At 37.5% G+C, this 21,164-nt stretch overlaps 1 protein-coding gene across 1 annotated transcript; it reads right to left on the bottom strand.

Annotated features, from left to right (window-relative positions):
* Positions 1-2,092: 2,092 nt before the first annotated feature.
* LOC113441179 (ropporin-1) lies at positions 2,093-17,408 on the bottom strand. The gene is made up of 6 exons (XM_026708037.2): positions 17,306-17,408; positions 14,952-15,078; positions 12,923-13,040; positions 6,445-6,606; positions 4,221-4,396; positions 2,093-2,414 (listed from the first exon to the last, which is right to left on the bottom strand). The coding sequence occupies exons 2-6, from the start codon at positions 15,065-15,067 to the stop codon at positions 2,348-2,350; spliced, it is 639 nt and encodes a 212-aa protein (XP_026563822.1). The 5' UTR covers positions 15,068-15,078; positions 17,306-17,408; the 3' UTR covers positions 2,093-2,347.
* Between the last annotated feature and the right edge of the window lie 3,756 nt (positions 17,409-21,164).

Raw genomic sequence — 21,164 nt, 5'->3', positions numbered from 1 at the left:
AACTCGGATTCACCCATTTAGGGAGGACCTAATGTGAATGAAATATCCCAAAGAAAGGAATGAAGAATCAATAGGTGTGATATATCAACACCAAAAAGCTTATATCAGTACCAGTAGATATTTGCTATTCCCTTTCTTTAGCAATTGGCTTCGAAGAGAAAGAGCCAATGCAAGCTGGTGCCAAAAGTAGAAATAATTGGGGGGAGGGGTTAGCAGACACCCATCAGGTTGTATCTGGCCAAGATCCACTCCCTCCAAACATGTCTGTACAAGGAGATTGTGTCTAATTCCATTAAGCTCTTTATTAATTAGTCCTTCGCTACATCTTACAGCATTATCTAGTAATTATTGTCCAAGATAGCATAAAGGAGGGCAGGCTTTATATCCTCTCAATGGTTGCTGAATGCTGAAAGATGTTAGCATTAGTAAGGAAATAGTTTTGAGAGAACATAACATCCCCATATAGCATCGCTTCCCTCCAAGATTTTGTGCTCAGTGAAATAGAGGGAGTTTCCTGGAAGTAAAGTTATAAGTCCTATCTGTATAGTCTGAAATACTGAGACCAAAAGATGAAAGAACAGTTGGACATTATTACAATAGATACCTTGGGAACAAACCCAGTATTTCCAAGTTAAGATCTAAGATGGCACCATTCTCAGCTGTAGAAACATTGTCATTGTTATTGTCACTTTATTATGAAGGAAAACACTTGCTTAAAATAGCATGATGGTGACACACCAAATGATATACCTAATATGGCAAGAAACTAGGCTATGTCAGATTTTAGTGCCATAGTTCATTAAGCAGTAGTCAGGTACCATTCCTCAGAGGGTAAGGTCTAAAACTTATCCGTTCACCATAAAGGTAGAATATATTTTATGATGCCATATTCCATGGAAACACAATCCCTTTCAATAAAGCAAAAGATACATCTTTCTGTACCAAATCCAAAAGATTTTGATTTCTAGGGGAAAAAAACCTTGCTGATCCCCAAGATTGCATGAAAAGATTATGCATAAAAGAAAATTACTATAGCTGTTTTGACACCACAAGTCTCTTATTGAAGACAGAAGGCAAAACCCAATAGACTTATAATTCTGCTTTCTTAAGACCTAAGGGAAAACTGGTCAATCTTTTCATTTTCAGCTGATTACAGGTCCACAACTTACAACAGTTCATTTAGTGACTGTTCAAAGTTACAACGGCACTGAAAAAGTGACTTATGACTATTGCATCATCCCCATGGCCATGTGATCAAAATTCAGATGCTTGGCAACTGACTCGTGTTTATGACAGTTGCAATGTCCCAATATCGTGCTCCTTTTGCAACCTTCTGACAAGCAAAGGCAATGGGGAAGCCAATTTGCTTAACAACTGTGTTACTGATTTAACAACTGCAACGATTCACTTAACAACTGTGGTAAGAAAGACCATAAAGGGAGCAACATTCACTTAACAAACATCTCACTTAAATTTTGGGTGTAATTATGGTATCCATGGATACCAACACATTATCTCAAATCCATTCCAATTTTGCTGTGAATTTGTGAATCAGGCCAGAGCATTTAGAAGGGTTACTTTTTCTTCTCTAGCTTCTCCAGTTTCTTTTGGCATGAAATCATCGGAAGTGGTTTTACCTGTAAAAAGGACTTACTGTGGAAAACAACTGCAGCACTATTTATATGCTATTGTTTCACAGTACATAAAAATAGCTTGGGAAAACCAATACAATTGTTGCTATAAAACTCTGCCCGGAGTTAACTATAAAATGACCAGCAATATAAATGTTTTAAATAAAATAATATCCTCACTATATGGAAAGAGCCTGTAAAGGAAGTTTTAGATATGAAGAACTTTTAAACCACTATGTTTGGATAAATGATAATAGAGTAGTCACTTAGAGCTATTAGAAAAACAAGCTGATAGCCTGATCCTAAGTTTACTCTTTTCTTTCTATAATTGTAGATACCTTGGGGAAAATCCTAATATTGTTCTGTAAATAAAACTTTTTAAATTCCCAATGCCAGATAATTTGAAATGCAAAAAGAGGGGAGAAGGATGGACCTCAAATATATTCAATAGGTTTATACTCTTTGGTAGTCTGTGATATTTATTTGGGTGGACGCGTGTATATCAAAATACTATAAAATTAACAATAGACTGTACTGTACTTTACTGGCACCTTCTCAATCTATGTTTTCATCTTTCTTAGTGGTTGCTTTACCAAACTGTTTATTAACAGACACAAAGGGAAAAAGTGACTGCGAGGTTGGCCTATTTGTTTAAGTCATTCTATTCTCTGTTTCTTCCTCCATCTAACATTGATAGTATATGATGTACTGAGAATCTACTCCAGCCTGACTCGAGGATTCTGGGTAAAATCAGTCACCTTGATCAAGCCGTCTGGCCCGATGCTGTATGGAAAACATGGGAAAAATGGCTTAGTAGTACTCTTGCTTATGAAACACACACTCAAAATGTTTCTGACATAAAATTGTAGCAATATCCTTGTTTTGGTTCCAGGTTTGTTTGTTTTTAAACAGGAACTATAAGCATCCTTGTCTAAGTCTTTTCCTCCCCAATTTATCTTTAAATTATAACCATATACATGTCATGATATTTGCATGGAAACAATCTCCTCTCTATTCCTCTCTCTTAGTTTCTGATTATGAGGTCTTAAATACATACCCATATTTTTTGTGCTGTGGATTTTGTAAATTTTCTTAGGAACTAGCATCCGGTATTAGGACATTAATTTTATAACTACATCAAGCATAGGCCATCTAAGAATATTTGACTCTTTAGCTGTAGGCAAGCAGTAGCAAATTCTGTATCTCTCTACCATGTCATCTCCTTAACTGAGAGACCTGTCTAGATAACATCATTGTTCTGTATCAAGCCAGATTTAAAAAGTTACAATTCAAAAATAGTTTTAGAAAGTGCAATGATAGAATTCTTGCTTGCATTGCAGATGACTGTTCATTCTAACCCTTGTTTACGGAATGGGGCCTCTCTTTCCTGGGCCCTTTATTTTTTATTTATTTAATTAATTTATATTGCTGCCTATTTGCACAGGGCAACTCAAGGCAGCTTACAGAATATAAAACCTCATTTAAAACAATAAAACCAATAAAAAAGAATCAAATAAATTAATAATATAATATATAATGTAATAATATATTATAATAAAATCGCCCCGCCGACACCACATCACAAGGCCCATTTAATTTATTTTCTCCTTCCATGCCCTCCTCCTATTTTGGGAAAGTCCTTCAAACTTCTGGAGCAAATTTGAAAGTTAGAGGAAAAGTTAATTGGATTGGCACTAGGTGACAAGCATAGCTGAAAACAATCACTGAATACCAGTGCATTAAATGTAGGGTAAAAGATTTGTTCAGAGTTCCCTAAGTCATTGAGTAACATTCAAAAATGGATCTGCACTTCCATTAGAAGAAGCACTCTATACCAGGGGTCCCCAATCCCCGGGCTATGGACCAGCACTGGGGCACAGTATGCCGGAAACCGGACCTCACAAACAAGCGAAAGCTCATCTGTGGGATGCAGGTAGTGCACAAAACCACGCCCGCTTCAGTCCGCAGAAAAAACCTTGTCAGAGTATATTCATGAAGTGGAACAGAGCTTAGTAACAAAGTCAGCCAATGAATAGGCATGGCAACAGACCAGTCAATGGGAGCTGAATTGGAAAGTGAAACTAGAAGTAGCCTGGGTGTGGCTCTAGTCTCTGCTCCAAACTCTGAAGCTGCGGCTTGTGTTTTGATTGTAACTCTCTGCCACGTTGGAAGAACCTACTATTGGCATTGTACATTTTACTCATATTATTATGTATACAAAGAAGTTAATGAATCCTGTGTGCTTTCTGGATTTGAATTTCTGCTGCAAAATCTAACAAACTTCTTTCCATTAAACTGGTCCCTGGTGCCCAAAAGGTTTGGGGGGCACTGGTCTATACAGTTATTTCTTATTTAAATAAATGGAATGGGATTTCAGGAAGAATTTGTGAACCTTCTTAATATTAGTCAAATCAAATGTGTGAAGTTTCTATGTACAAGCCTGTAAATGAATTTGTTATATAACTTAGCTATATGCATTCCCCTGAAACCTATTCCATCTACTGCACACTTACGATGGTTAGCTGCTATTGGTAACATAAGCTACATCTCTTTGACATTTACCTCATCTACAGTATCAGTGTTACTTACATCTCTTGTTCAATATAATTCAGCATTCGACTGACATGAGATGCGGAGATTTCTCCATCCACTTCCGCAATGTAAGTGTAGAGAAACTGGAAAGTACTGAAAGGGATACGAGCTGGACCACTTTCATTCTCGTTAGATAAAACTTCACATATTATCTTCAGTGTTTTTGCAATAGTCTGTTTTCAGAAAAAGAAAGGATATGACATTTATTAATATTAGTAACTGGAGAAATAGTCATCACATGTGTAACTCAACTATTCTTTTAAAAAAACCGGGGAATTCAAAATTCTGTGATAGGCTAGGCAGGGCTAGAATGCAGTGGTGGGATTCAATTTTTTTTTACTACCGGTTCTGTGGGTGTGGCTTGGTGGGAATGGCAGGGGAAGGATAGTGTAAAATCTCCAGTCAGAGGTGGTATTTGCTGGTTCTCCAAACTACTCAAAATTTCCACTACTGGTTCTCCAGAACTGGTCAGAACCTGCTGAATACCATCTCTGCTAGAATGGAATCTATAATTATGAAGCCTTTGGCATTAGATATTTCCTTGGTACTTTTCATTTTTTTTTCTTTCTGATTGGATACTTCCACCATAGTGAAACAAGTATACATATTCTAGTATCCAGTCTCCTGCCTGTCCATCTCCTCCAATATCTCCAAGGAGATTCAACAGCATGATCTGAACATGCTAACAAAATAAGTTAGGGATTCTGTTAACAGCATTATTGTGAAAACAAAGGATGGTGTTGTGTAAACGAAGTACAGGTACAAAAAGGTTTGGGAGAAACTAATAGATACCACAATAGGAAGCTTAGGGATGTAATTTAATTTTAAATATCTTTATATTAATATACATATCCACACACATAATTGTTGTGGTTTGCCGGCAGCAGGTGTGGATGGCTGAGGTCTCAGAGAGTGAGGACTCAGATGAGGGGCCTGCATGTGATGAAGCGATGGGGCCAGGACCATCAGGGAGTGGACTGCTGCCTTCGGAGATTGTGGAGGCTGGCAGCAGTGATGAAGAGGTCCCCAAGGAGGCTGTGCCCAGTGTGCATGCGCGCAGGGCTGCTCAAAGAAAAGAGTAGCAGCACGGGTGATTTGGGAGTAAGGCTGCAAGGTAATGGCCCCTCCCTTAAGAGATAAAAGCCAGCTGAGAAACCGGAGTTCTTTGCAGGAAGCAAAGAAGTTTTTGCACTCAAGCCTTGTGGACGTTTGGAATATCTTGGTTGGTGTTTGGAGACTCTTTGTGTTTGAAATATTTCTTAGTAACTTTAGTGTTCTTGGCAGCCTTGAACATCCTTGGCAAGGCTCATTCTTATCAGAGACAATTAGTTTGAAACAGCCTTTTAACCATGAAGAAACGGAATTCGTAAAGAATCATTAAAAGGTTTTGCTGTTACCTCTGTTTCGTGTTTGTTTCCTTGGAACAAGGTTTGGGTCAGAACAATAATTCTTATTGCGCAACTACAATTAATTCACTCTAAATGAGATTCAGAAATTCGTATGGTTTCCAAGATTTTGCATATTTACAACAGATCTTCAGTATAACTCACTGAAGACCAAATTGCTTATTAAAATTGATCTTGGTAGAAGAAGCTTCTGACTAATCACCAAGTGAGGACTGATTTCTGAGAATGTTTTGCGGACTAGATTGTTCTCCCCTCCTGACTTTTGATCAGAAGGAGTCTTGAAGCATTTTTTTTTCAGATTAACATGTTATTAAAAGGCATAACCCTTCTTGACTAAAGTTTACTTCATTAGATTCATGGAATGACAAAAAGTAGAATTTAAATCAGGATAAGATGATAGTAGGGAGATATTTGTAAACTGTCTCACATGTCACATACATCTGCATAAACAACCTGTCTTGCATTCACTCCCTTCATCTTAATTTAAACCATACATCCATTTAGCCTTTCTATGCATTACTAAAGTAAATGTTTGTAGGTAAGCTGTGTTAATCAGAAAATGTACTACCAGGTTCATTTTGATTTTTTGGTTTCTATAGATTAATATGACTCTCCTCCTAAGTGTCCAGACTATTGACTAAATCTAGAATGCTAACTAATATTGGACAAGTAGTTTCAGCAAAGAGTGTTTAAAAATCTTAATGATGTACGATTTGTTACACTATAAAGAACAGACAATCACCTACAGAGAATTTAAACACTGCAAACATGCTAGACATGAAAAAAAAGGAAAGAACTAAAAAAATGTTGCTTACAACTCCAAGAGAGCTACAGGCCAGAGCTAAAAACTTGAGCCACTCAATTTCTTCGGTAAAACGTCCAACGTTCATGATACTTTCAAATAAATCTGTAGGGAGATTCAGCACCTTCCACATCTGAGCTAGTTCGTCGACATGGATGATTAGCCTCCCACCCACCTGAAAAGAAATGATAGCCATTATAAGTGAAGAAATTAGTGTGGGTTTATAGTTGCAAGCATTTCTTAAGGTTTTAAAAATACAATTGTAAGGATAGCAGAACTGAGGAATTATGAAAACGGATGTATGTGTAACCACCATTGATCACTTTTGCAGTTGTGTTACTACTGTTTTGAAAGAAAAAAATGGGACAAAAATACCATAATGAGCAAAATGAGAGTGGTCTTCACTTAATGTACTAAGTCATAGTGTGTCTCATTTCTTGGTCTATGCTTAGCATCATTGACACCCATGCTTGGAGGAGAGCCCATTCAGAATATGGCCCCAAACTGAAAATAAGCAGAGGGATCAGTACTTTTTATCCAAGGGCATGAAACTAATCAATTGAGGTATGATCTCAAAAGTTATTTCATTGATATATACCTCGAGTCCCTTTCTTTTGCTGGGGCATTGATTTCAATGTACCAAAAACAATGATTAACAAAAGAAATATGATGCTGAGAGGTGATCTATTGCAGATGTCCCTGTTTTGAATGGTGCCAGGTTTTCTTCTAAGGAGTATGTAGGCAGTATGTAAGCACTTTTGAATTTGCATCTCTGGTTTCTCAGATAGAAGCAATAGCCCAGAGATTTTTGATCAGCTATGGTTGATATAACAACCATATTCCTTCCAAAATGACTTTAAAAGGGTGATTCTTGTGTTGCTAGCTTGAAAAATATTGTAGTATTCTTTACATAGAGCTGGAGCAGGTAAAAACTGGAATTGATACCACTCCCAAGTTGGTCTTTGAAAGAATTACAAAGATGGCATTACATTAATGCTAAAAATATTACAGCAGATTTTGGAGGGTGGGGCTAAATATTTGCTGTGTATTAACTTTAAAGCTTATAAGTTTCAAGTTCAAAATACTTGAGAGAACATCTGTTTTAGGAGGATCCTCCTTATTCATAGAAATCAACCTAGGGAGAATTTTCCTACTGTGGTTCTGAGCTCATTTCAAGATAACTTGGAAAATCAGAGTACTTTATGGGGCACATTTCTTTGGTTTTAAAAGGCTTTAAAATCTTGCTTTTTAAACAAGGTTTTAGTTTTTAATTATATGTATAATTATTACTAAAAACTCTGATTTTAATTTTGTGTGCATATTTATTGTAAAATATTAAGCAACAGTGGTAGTTCTTAGTAAGAATTACAGTCTTCAATTAAGGATCATAACAAATAAATACATAAGTTCATCTCCCAGCCTTGGAAACCTTTCAGAATTTTAAAAAGTTCCAGATTTGTTCAGGATGAATCATATGTGTTTCCACATGCTATAGTGATATATATGCATTACATAGTTTTCTAGGAAGGACCTCTATGACGGAACTTTGGGATTTTGAATGAATTCCCAACTCTGAAAGCTACCTACATCCTCCAAGAAGAAATTAACCAAATAGTAAATAGGTTTATATATGTACATTAGCGTAGGATTTAGAAACCAGGAGGCCATAGATATACACAAAATGCTTCAGACATTATTTCTCTTTTCTCTCCCAAAATATGTGTAAAGGGAACAAATTCTTTGTTCCAGAAATACCTACAAAAAGAACAATGTTCAGGCAATCAGGGTGAGTTACAGATGAAGTCCAGTAAAACTTAATGGACAAGTTGGATGGAGAAGAAGTCTGACAATCCCAAATGTCCATTATTTTCCAAGCATGTAATTTGCATCAAGATACACTATTTTTGTGATATAATTATGGAAGTGGTATGAATGTCTATAAATGATTTAAGTAGCTGTGGATGTCATAAAATTAAGGTAAAATTAATAGCCTCACTGGACTACTTTGGATGTGATATCTATTATTTCAGAGGAGATGGCCAAATAGAATTTTTGTTTATTCCATCTAAAATTCACTACCTGAGCATCCATTAGGTTTTATTGTACCACAACTGAGCCCAAAATTTCTGCTGCTAAGTGAGACATTTGTTTAGTGAGTTTTGCCCCATTTTATGTCTTTTCCCATCACAGTTGTTAAGTGAATCACTGCAATTCTTAAGTTAGTAACATGGTTATTAAATTAATCTGGCTTCCCCATTGACTCTGCTTGTCAGAAGATCGCCAAAGGGGGTCACATGACCCCGAAACATTGCAACCATCAGAAATATGGCAATCATTAGTTGCCAAGTGTCTGAATTTTGATCACATGACCACAGGGATGCTGCAATGATAATGCAAGTGTGAAAATGGTCATAAGTCACTTTTTTTCAGTGCTATTGTAATTTTGAACGGTCACTAAATGAATTTTGTAAGTCAAGGACTACCTGTATTTATAATTGCTCATACAATTGCTAGAATTAGTTATGATTCAATGTAAAAATAAGTTAAAATTTATTTTGGTTGCATGTGTTAAGGCAGAGGTCTCCAAACTTGGCAACTTTAAGACTTGTGGACTTCAACTCCCAGAATTCTCCAGCATACTAGCTGGAGAATTCTGGGAGTTGAAGTCCACAAGTCTTAAAGTTGCCAAGTTTGGGGACCCCTGTGTTAAAGTCAACTTTTCCAGATTCTTTGTCTCATCTAGCAGGGTATCTTTTTTTCCCTTTTATTACATCTGTGTGTGATCCAAATAAGTGCCAAACTGTTAATGAATACAGATCATCTGTACTGATCTTTGAATCTACCCATGTGATGCCCAGAACATTAGAATGCTGCCTTCCCATATTTTTTTCTGGTATGGTAATTACAATCAAGTTTTATATACACTGCTCAAAAAAATAAAGGGAACACAAAAATAAGACATCCTAGATCTGAATGAATGAAATATTCTCATTAAATACTTTGTTCATTACATAGTTGAATGTGCTGACAACAAAATCACACAAAAATTATCAATGGAAATCAAATTTAGCAACCCATGGAGGTCTGGATTTGGAGCTACATTCAAAATTTAAGTGGAAAAAAACACTACAGGCTGATCCAACTTTGATGTAATGTCCTTAAAAGAAGTCAAAATGAGGCTCAGTAGTGTGTGTGGCCTCCACGTGCCTGTATGACCTCCCTACAATGCCTGGGCATGCTCCTGATGAGGTGGCGGATGGTCTCCTGAGGGATCTCCTCCCACACCTGGACTAAAGCATCCCCCAACTCTTGGACAGTCTGTGGTGCAACGTGGCATTGGTGGATGGAGCGAGACATGATGTCCCAGATGTGCTCAATTGGATTCAGGTCTGGGGAACGGGCGGGCCAGTCCATAGCATCAATGCCTTTGTCTTACAGGAACTGCTGACACACTCCAGCCACATGAGGTCTAGCATTGTCATGCATTAGGAGGAACCCAGGGCCAACTGTACCAGCATATGGTCTCACAAGGGGTCTGAGGATCTCATCTCGGTACCTAATGGCAGTCAGGCTACCTCTGGAGAGCACATGGAGGGCTGTGCGGCCCCCTAAAGAAATGCCACCCCACACCATTACTGACCCACTGCCAAACTAGTCATGCTGGAAGATGTTGCAGGCAGCAGAACATTCTTCACGGCATCTCCAGACCATGTCACGTCTGTCACATGTGCTCAGTGTGAACCTGCTTTCATCTGTGAAGATCATAGGGCGCCAGTGGCAAATTTGCCAATCTTGGTGTTCTCTGGCAAATGCCAAACGTCCTGCATGGTAAGTACAACCTCCACCTGTGGACATTGGGCTCTCATACCACCCTCATGGAGTCTTTTTCTGACTGTTTGAGCAGCCATATGCACTTTTGTGGCCCGCTGGAGGTTGTTTTGCAGGGCTTTGGCAGTGCTCCTCCTGTCCCTCCTTGCACAAAGGCAGAGGTAGCGGTCCTGATGCTGGGTTGTTGCCTTCCTATGGCCTCCTCCATGTCTCCTGATGTACTGGCCTGTCTCCTGGTAGCACCTCCATGCTCTGGACACTACGCTGACAGACACAGCAGACCTTCTTGCCACAGCTCACATTTATGTGCCATCCTGGATGAGCTGCACTACCTGAGCCACTTGTGTGGGTTGTAGACTCCGTCTCATGGTACCACTAGAGTGACAGCACCACCAGCATTCAAAAGTGACCAAACCATCAGCCAGAAAGCATAGGAACTGAGAAGTGATCTGTGGTCACCACCTGGGATGTCTTGCTAACTGCCTATTCTTTCCACCTGTTGTTTATTCCATTTGCACAACAGCATGTGAAATTGATTGTCAATCAGTATTGCTACCTAAGTGGACAGTTTGATTTCATAGAAGTGTGATTGACTTGGAGTTACATTGTGTTGCTTAAGTGTTCCCTTTATTTTTTTGAGCAGTGTATGAGCTGCCAACCCCAATGATGTTGTTATATAATTTTGGTGTGTTCTCATATGTATTTCCTTTTCAAAATTGGAAATTGCAAAAAGAATTTCTTTCCTGTACTGTATATTAAAAGCTGGACAAGATGATATGATGAATCTAAAACCATCTCTATCTATTGGACCGGATGGAATATGTGCCTACTTCTTAAAAAAGCTATCCACTGCCACAGTCGAACCTCTAAGCATAATCTTTGAAAAATCTTTCAGGACCAGCTCCTTGCCAAAATTATGGTCACAAGCCACGGTCATCCCTATCTTCAAAAAGGGAGACTCCAGCCTAGTTGAAAATTACAGACGAATCTCTTTATGCTGCATCACCTGTAAAGTCATGAAATCAATTATTAACCAATCCATTATCCACTTAGAGACAAACAACCTACTCTCTAATAAACAATTTGCTTTCAGAAAAAAACTATCCTACAATCTGCAACTCTTACACTGCAAAAACATATGGACTACACAACTCGATCAGGGCAAAGCAATAGACGCAATCTACATAGACTTCTGTAAAGCTTTTGATTCAGTGGTACATGACAAACTACTCCTAAAACTAAAATCTTATGGTATCTCTGGACACCTGCATAACTGAACAGAAGCATTCCTGTCAAACAGACAACAAATGGTCAAAATTGGGAGCATCCTATCAAATTCTGTTCCTGTCAACAGTGGTGTCGCCCAAGGCAGTGTTCTAGGACCAACTCTCTTCATACTCTACATAAATGACCTCTGTGATCATATTAAGAGCAATTGTGTTCTCTTCGCTCACGATGTAAAGCTATTCAACACCACAGACAATACTGCTACCCTTCAAAAAGACCTCGACTATGTATCGGAATGGTCAAACAAATGGCAACTTCAAATCTCAACAAATAAATGCTCAGTCTTACATATTGGCAAAAAAATATCAGAAAATAAAATACAGGCTGAATAGTCAAGACCTTCTTGATGATCCAAACTCTGTCAAGGATCTTGGAGTACTCATCTCTAATGATCTAAGTGCTGTAACTACATAGCCAAAAAGGCATTAAGAGTTGTTAACCTAATCTTATGTAGCTTTTTCTCTGGTAATATTACACTACTAACTAGAGCATACAAATTATTTGCTAGACCAATACTCGAATACAGCTCATCAGTCTGGAACCCACATTACGGATCTGATATTAACACAGTTGAGAAAGTCCAGAAATATTTCACAAGAAGAGTTCTCCATTCCACTACTTGTTGCAGAATACCTTATGCCACCAGACTTGAAATTCTAGACCTAGAAAACCTAGAACTATGCCAAACTTCAGTCCGATCTAAGTATAGTATATAAAATCATACATTGCAATGTCCTACCTGTCAATGAATACCTCAGCTTCAACTATAACAATACAAGAACAAACAATAGATACAAACTCAAGGTTAATCGCACCAAACTTGATTGCAGGAAATACGACTTCAGCAACAGAGTGATCAATGTCTGGAATACTCTACCTGACTCTGTGGTTTCTTCCCCAAACCCCCAAAACTTTAACCTTAGACTGTCTATTATTGACCTCACCCCTTTCCTAAGAGGTCTGTAGGGGGCGTGGATAAGTACATCAACGTGCCTATTGTCCCTGTCCTATTGTTTCTTTTATTTTTCTTATTTGTATCCATGTATTCATAACTATGTTTTTACTTATATCTATTATCTTGTAAGCAATTGACAAACCAAATAAAATAAATAAATGAAAAAATATCAAACAAATGTTAATGAATTCTATACTCTTTTAAAATAATATTTAAATATGAACTATTATTTAATCCTTCAGCAATGCTTTTAGAACTTCTTGTATATCATGTATACAAAAAAGGCAATGCACCTAAAATTCATTTTAAAACAAGTGAATCAAATTCATTAAAAAATAAAACAAAAAACACAAAGTAATTGGACACAAACATGCAAATCTCTTATGTTCTTGCCCCTAAATGGAAAGTAGATATTTCTTACTCTCTGGTGTAAGACCTTCAAGAGCTCTGGAGTAAGCTCTGCATAATTTGATAAAGGCACTCGATCTGTTCGTTCTCTTACAGGAGGAGCCTCTCCACGGGCCATGGCATTAAAATAACTGGACACAAAGACAAAATAGGTGTTTTCCTTTTATCAACAGCTCTTAGCATAAATATGCGTGAGACATTGGCTGATTAGTTGCTTAAGACACCCAAAAGCTTCAATTTGTGTGTAATTAAGTTGACATTAAAATTATTGTTCTTATTTCAAATCTTTTTCATCAGGTTCGACACGCTAGCTTTTTTGTTTCTTAGTTTGGAGTTTGTTTATTTTGCTATAATTAAAACAAAATCTCAGTGAAGTTTGATTGATGACTTACAAATTGTGAATATAAATAGTACATATTTTAACAAAAGAACATGGTCTGAATATTGATGCTATGGATAATGTGATTAAAGACATGAAGGAAAATTTGTACATTATAAATGCACCCAATAATAGAGAAGAGATCAAGTACTTCAAGAAAATTGAATTATATGAAAAAAAAACATTAAAATGACTGGAGATAAAACACTACAGAATAAAGGTCACTGGAAGTGGAGGAACACCCCCCCCCCACACACAAAAGTATGGTGCGTGTGGTAAAATTTCCTGTGTTTTTATTTTCTTCCAAAGTTACATTATGTAGATATGTGAGAGATTTGGATTGGAACTTTGGCATTGGGAGACAGAAGCATAAGTTCTGCTTTGTTTTATCTTTTGCAATCAAGATTGTCTCTTCAAAGATGCTTTTTACACGATGCAAGAATCAGAGAGGGAAGTTAACAAATATATCTGAAAATATGGAAAGGTACTTCTTCCAAAAATGCAAATGGCAATATTCAAAAACCTGGGGCTTCTCTGTACTTATTGAGTTAAGCCATGTAAGAAAAATATGTTTCTTCCAGTAGCAACCCCTTGTACCATGCAGGTGCTTCTCTATCGCAATCCTGTGAGGACATTTTTCAAGACACACTCAGAGTTCTCATGTGATTTTCAGCACAGTGAAATAATTTTAGGAAGCAAAGTCTGGAATATAAATGGTTTGTATCAGATTTTTTGTTGCCTTATAAAGCCCTAATCCCCAGTACTGTATTTTACTGAAATAAACTGATGTGAATATAACTGATATTCAAATAAATGTATTAATAACTGATTTATATAAGTTCCAAATAATTTGTGCTATTATTTCTTGTTTGCTTTTTCAGAAAAATAATACAATTCAGCTTCCTTTTAAATTCCACTGAGAATTCAGAACACATCTTAAAATGTAACACTAAAAAGAGAATAAGTAGGTTAATAGCCTTAGTCATCCTCATGCAACACTCAACGCTCCCTGCAAATAGTACAAACAAATTATCGATCTGTTTTGGCATAATTTGCCTAGTGTACTACAAGCACAACCAAAATCCAGTTTTATCACAAGGACGTTCAAACACTATTCTGTACAAATTGTGATATTATACACCAATGAGTTAGTTGGAAGCTGATTACTGAATAAATTAAAAACCAATGTAAAAGAGAGTAGAGTATGTTTGAGAATAGATACATGGAGAGCGAATGATTGTGCATTAAAATATATCTGTAGTCTGTTTACAAGTAAAAATGTAAAGAATATCTGTGATGATATTATAAGGGTGCCCTTTGGGGATGGGAATGTCTGAATTGTATACATTGTAAATTATGTTAACTTAAAGACTTAATGATGCAATTATATGATGCTGTAGGGAATGTGTATCGGAAAATTACTGTATGGTATATACTAAATACGTATCTAGAAATTACATTATGTGATAGTGTGTGTTTATGCATGTGTGTGTGCACATGCTGGTGTGTAAGGGATGGGGGGAATAATTTCTTATTTAAGATGCAGGACATATAAGAAAGACACTCAAGGTACTATAACTGATACAATTTAGGCTTAAGTAACTTTTCAGTAAGCATGATACTGAAGTCAAGCAAATATATTTGGCAAAAATAGTCAACTTACTCAGAAGACCATTGAATCAGGTCTGGAGGCTGAGTTCGAATAGCAGCTTTTGTAAACTGCTTCAGCAAATCTGGAAGCTCTGGAGGAATACATACTTGTTTATCTGTCTGCGGCATAATTATTGTGCCTGTTAGGAAAAATGGCAATTTTGGAAACCTTGTTTATATAGAATAAGAAAACTCAACTATTAAGAAATCTACAAAGTACAGAATCCTGATTGTGAAAGACATTGCAGAGACCATATATGTATGATGTTCCTAGGCCAAACTTATATCTTCAGAGTCCTTGTGAAGATTTAGGAGCAACAGAGATCATTTCCATGGTCCTGTATACATTTTCATGGAACACTGATATAATGCAGATTACTGAGGAACCCAAATATGCTTTTAAGGGACCTCTCAATTCTTGCTTTTAAAGCTATAGATTATATTTTAGCTTGATTTAATTCATCAAAATGAATACTGGATCAAACTACATATTGCACAGAAACAGAACCATAACTGAAAAAGCCAGGTTTGCAAAACATGAACTACTACAACTATAAAGGAGTATAGATATTTTCTACCCTTAATAGCTATTCACAAAACACTACACTTGCTGAACTACTCTCTTATATGAACAAATATTACAAGGGAAAGAACTCTATATATTATTGGGGAAGAAGCACGCTTAAACCAAAATCGGTTTTATGTAACTATTGCATATTCATGGTTTACTTAATTAAAATTTCTAGTTTTGCATGGGATACTGAACTGATTCCATGGTTTGTGTTTGACAACATGCTAAGTAAACCATATTTGACTTCCTTGTAGGTTTAGTGTTATGAGAACCCAGCCAGTCTGGCTTACTGAGTAACATGGCTACCAATATAATGCTTTTGTACTTCATTTTATTGATTGAGCCCTAAAGTAAAGGATGTCTAACACAATGATAGCAAACTTATAATGCAGAAATTCTCATTGCCTGTGTTCTCACATCATACTGAACCACAAACTAGTGAATCACATACATGCGCTGTAGGCAATCTTTTCTTGAGGATTTGACGAACTACGAGCAGAAGTTCACATATTTTAGATTTGTGAAGTGAGGAGGTGGAGAACTTGGTAAACTTGGCAACATTATTAGAAGCAGAAAAAATAACTAAAGTAGATGGACAGGATCAAAGAACTTACAGGACTATCTTTAGAAGAGCTACACTTTATTTACTGAAAACAGCTTGAGATGGCAAGCATCTCACAAGCAACTTCACCAGAAGTTTCACTCAAGTTGCTGGCATCTAATTATTGAAAATAAACCAAATCAATAAAAGAGAAACACTGTCATAAAGTGATGTGATAATTCTTATCCATTTGTTTTCCTGCTTAGTTTTAATTTTTTAAGGCTATTAAAGTTCCTCAGTTGTCAAGTAGAAAAAAATGTGAGGGTTTTGTTAAGCTTGTACATTTCAGCCAGGAATTGCAGCTAAACAGGAGGAAAAAGTTTTTGAGATTTGCTGCAGCTGCTTGGATGGAACAGCTTTATGGAGACGAAAGTGGACAAAAAGTAAGTATGCCGAAATGATTATATGAATATATGAGACAGTGCTTTCAAGTTTACTAAAAAGCAAAAGGTATACAATTATTTCCATGACTAGCTACTTTCCTGTTGAAGAAATACTCTCTTCTCAGACAAATGTACCTCTAAACTAGAAGATGTAATGCTTCTTGAATGGATCTTGTACTCTTCAGATACTGAAATGTTGAGTGAATTATCCCAATACTTGCTACAAGGAAGTATACCAATAATTGGGGTTGTGGGGGGAAAGAGAACATGTCCTGCTTTTAAGCACAATGCAAAAGCCAGTTGCTACTTCCTTTCTATGGAAAACCTCATCGACTTCCAGATACATGTTATGATTTGGTTTGTGATTGAGAAAACAGGAATCCATTAAATCTGAATGATGAATTTGGATGGCTGTCTGCAGCAATCACCCAACACTATTGCCATCCTAAAGATACCTAAAGGAAAGATGGAACTCAAGAAAATGAAGAACACTGGTGCAATATGGCTGAAATGATTTTTGCAGAAATATATATTCTTTCCAGTGCTTACTTAGTATAAGCCGTTTACATTTGCCCATTTGCACACATATATTTTGCGGTTGCTCTATCCTGTTCTCATCAACCTGTCTTCCTTAGTCCTATCTAGATCCTGGCTGCTGTTCCATCACCTTGGCATACATTCCCCCAATGATAAATCCCTCGTCAATGCCTGCCATAGGCTTTGCATCAAACAGGTTCTTTTACTTTCAGGGAGAAGCAAAGCAGGTTAAGAATTTGATCCAGATAGCCAGTTCCTTCCTTTTCCTCAATTACCGGAGGCTGAGACGTCTCAGCCTCTTTGCGAAGAGTGCCCAGCTGCTGTTTTGGTGACAGTCACACCAGGCTCAATCGGGATCTTCATGCAGCTCCCACTCACGATGGGCCCTTGCATTAAGTCAGGACTGGGGCGTTTGTTTAACTGCAGCTCTAGGTATCCTAGCAACTGAGACTCTACCTCACAAAGGGCCTGATTCTGTCAGCTGCTCTTGCAACCAGTCAGGAGAAAGACTTGTGGAATGCTCAGCCAGCAGTGCAGGGCTTTTAATATGGCGAAGACATCTATGTGCCCTAGACTTTGAGTTGTGACTAGCCCCCCCCACACACACACTTTTAGCCTTACTAAGGAAAATAGTTGGGTGCATTCTGAGTGCCATCTATTGAGCACCTGGCATTTTGGGATCCTGACTGAGAGAACGACTCAGGGGAAAGGCAGGGATCTAGCAAAGAGGACAAGAAGAAGGATTGTGAGGCAAAGGAAAACAGGGTCATTTAGAGGGAGAAGAGGAGATGGCAGCATTATTGTGGGCCATAGTATTCCAGTGGCCGCTGTGGCAGTCTAGGATTTGCCTCAGAAGAGGTTGCCAAATGAGGCCAGGGAGAGAATTGTGGCCAAGGCTGCCTTTTGAAGGAGGAAGGACAGTTTGGTGGATGGATTTTGCTGGTCAAGCTGACAGTCTTGATGAAATGTGAAAATCTGGCACATTGCTAAACTCAATTTTCCATAATACTTGGGTGGAAATGAATATCTGGCAAATTTTTGCCTAGCTGGGTTGAAAATAACCCTAAAACGCCTAGTTGCTATAGCAGGTGCATGCAGTGACCATTAGCTGAAGGGTTGCAATGGGGTTTGGCTAATGTTAGGACTTCAAGGATTGATGGCATTACAAGGCTTGGGGATGAAAGAGATGATGCCTTGAATATTCTGGACAACAAGAGAGGCAGTATATAAATCAAATAAATAACACGCAAAACTCAAGCCCTCATTTTTCTTCTTAAACTCTACAAAAGCATCCCACATATGAAAGAAGTGGGTTAATTTTGAGTTCCTCTGAGGGCTCAGAGAAGGGTTCTGGCATACTGCATTCTCTGCACCTGAACTATGAGGGAATATGTTGGAGTGAATCTTTGCAACTGAACACTTTATGAAATTAAAGAACTCCATCACTGATTCCCAAGGAAATCTGTCCAGCAATAATATATTTATTATGCTGGTGACAAACTGCAGAGGCCTAATAAACACATGTATACACAGTAGAAAATAAGTTTCAAATACCCTTCCAATTACATTCAAGTCACAAAGGCCAGCCCTACCAATCTGGAAAATAAAGACACAAAACATATGTGGCAAAACATATCAGTAAACTACCATACATATTTTTCTCTAGATTAAAAGGCAGGCACCAGATGCCTCAGATAAATAAACACAACAACATCACAAGGTCTACTGATCTATATTGTTGGAAATATAGAACACAGCTGAGGCTAATTGTATTTTAATACTGGCTAGAAGTGATTAGGATCCTCCATTTAGTTTCGTGGTTTGGCAACAAAGGCTTGGTTGTTATCATCCTGTTTAGTTTGTGTACAGGTGTATTTAAAAAGCTTTTTAATTTTGTTTATAGATCAGCTAAAAGTCTTAGCTGCTGGGACAACACATTGTGTTCTATTGGAGTTACCTTCTGGTGAGATGAGTGGCAAATGAATTTAAATAAATAATGTATTACAAGAAAAATAATTATCTAGTCACAGTATGCTGGCATAGATAGCTTGCTTCGTAGGACTTTATGAAATGAAATACATTTTTTCCAGGGCAAGAAGTAGTGCTAAACACATAAAGCAGACAACTTTCAAATGAGCTTATATCCTTTTAAAGGGCAAAGAATGAATATGAAACAGATCATAATCCTGGGCTTACACTGCAAATCTGTTTGACAAAAAGAATATGAGCAAAAGCGCTAACAGAAATATATGCAGTGTAACTTCAAGAGAAATGGCTTGGCAAAGTACACAGAAACCATCTACTATGTTGAGCAGGTAGAAAAACATTTCTCATTTGTTATGGGGATAAGATTGAAATGTTGTCTCAGTATTCCCTCTCTTTCACAGAAACAGTATGATAAGCTGACAAAGCAAAACAGGTTTGGTAGAATCCATTTGGAAAGATTATTGCAAAGAAAGCTGCACAAAGCTTCTAAACCATTGCGCCCTTAACACCCCACTACTAAATAAAGATTATTTTGTGGAAAAAACGTCTTTTGTCCTTCATTCTCCAGATCCGTTTGATTTAATCTCTGATAGTGATACATTTAGAAACTGGGGATATATAAGGGCAAGGATTACATTTAGAAAAAGGGGATTGGGGAACACATTTCAAAGGCAGTTTTGACATTCTACCCCAGCAGTTTAGCATGAACCACAGGTGGAAATTCAATATGTGGTTTCTTTTCTCTTAATTTATTTTAATCCTGCCTTTATTATTTTTAATAAATAACTCAGGATGGCAAATATAATGAACACTTTTTTTCCTCCTCCAATTTTTCCCCACAATCACCCTATGAGGTGAGTTGGGCTTAGAGAGAGAGACTGACTTAAAGTCACCCAGCTGGCAGAACTGGAACTCCGTCTTCTGGTTTCTTGCATGGTGCCTTAACGCTAATTTTTATGCCAAGAAAAAAAGCACTCTGTGTGTGTGTGTGTGCGGGGGCTGAGAGGAGCTGGAAGGAAGAGAAAGCAGTTACTGAGAACTTGGAAAATAATTGCAGTGTTATTTTGTTCTGTACAATGCACAGAAAAAGAGGGAGAGCAGAAGGGCAAAAGAAGGATACTGATACAAGAATACTTTGCTAATCATCATGACTTAGTAATTAAAGCTTTCACATAATACTGCGTTAAATGCAGTGTTCCCTGGTAACAGCACAGAAACAGTGCTCGCAGCTTAGACCTATTTTGGCCAACACGTGCAACCAAACCCAAGCATGCTTCCCCTATTCTAGTCAAACTAAGATTCTAGTCTGCCGGCTAGCTAACAAACCACTGTGCCATGTGTGACAAACTAGTGGCATTACGTTGCCATCATGTTTCACGATGTTTTTCCTGTTTGTGGAGTTGGGGTGGGCGTGGCTTGTGCGTGATGCATTCAGCCCAGGGGCTGCCAGTTTGACACCACTGTGACTACGCTATTGCCTATATCCTACCAACTAGGACAGGGGTCTCCAAACTTGGCAACTTTAAGATTTGTGGACTTCAACTCCCAGAATTCCCCAATCAGCCATGTTGCCAAGTCTAAAAATTGCCAAGTGTGATAACCCTAAAGTAGAAGATAGCATGCACTATGCAGTAATGATATTCTGTGTTTTATGGCTTCACACTTGGAAGTATAGGGCAGAAATATTTATCATGGAAGAAAATAAATGCAAAATAACTGAGTATCACCTATAACCACCCATTATTTTCTAGACCCAGGGTTGTTCTAGTTCCTGACAGACAAACAAAGCCATTTGTGAAGACTAGATCATCTATGTTCTGATTGTTAGATATTTTTTAAAAGACACAGCAGGACAATAGATGCAGCTACTATCTAGCCACTTTATTCAAGATCAAATTCAAAGAAAGAGCTAATAAATTGATGTTAAGGAATTCTGTTTGTAAAGAAAAAAGTCAGCTTTCATGATCTAGGAGACTGCTAGATTTTGCCTTCCACAATCTCTACTAAACTTCACTACAGGAGGTGAAGTGAAGCACATCTGGAGAGCATCAGAAAGCAGTGGGTCTAATGTTGGTACTTGTGACAAATAGTAATGTAATGTAATGTGACAGCTATTATTAAATGAATGGGTAAAACTAATGATTCTTC

This window comes from Pseudonaja textilis, chromosome 1 (assembly GCF_049901715.1).
Source record: "Pseudonaja textilis isolate UNSWEBS1 chromosome 1, rPseTex1.2, whole genome shotgun sequence".
Classification (NCBI taxonomy): domain Eukaryota; kingdom Metazoa; phylum Chordata; class Lepidosauria; order Squamata; family Elapidae; genus Pseudonaja; species Pseudonaja textilis.
The sequence above is the reverse complement of the archived record's forward strand: the minus strand, read 5'-3'. Positions and strand labels throughout refer to the sequence as shown.

Excerpts from the sequence above, each read along its gene's own strand:
- LOC113441179 (XM_026708037.2), bottom strand. The coding sequence starts at position 15,067 with ATGCCGCAGACAGATAAACAAGTATGTATTCCTCCAGAGCTTCCAGAT. Across the intron at positions 6,607-12,922 it reads TGAAGGTCTTACACCAGAGA|GTGGGTGGGAGGCTAATCAT; the intron begins GTAAGAAATATC and ends ATTTCTTTTCAG. Across the intron at positions 4,397-6,444 it reads CCTGTAGCTCTCTTGGAGTT|ACTATTGCAAAAACACTGAA; the intron begins GTAAGCAACATT and ends TTCTGAAAACAG.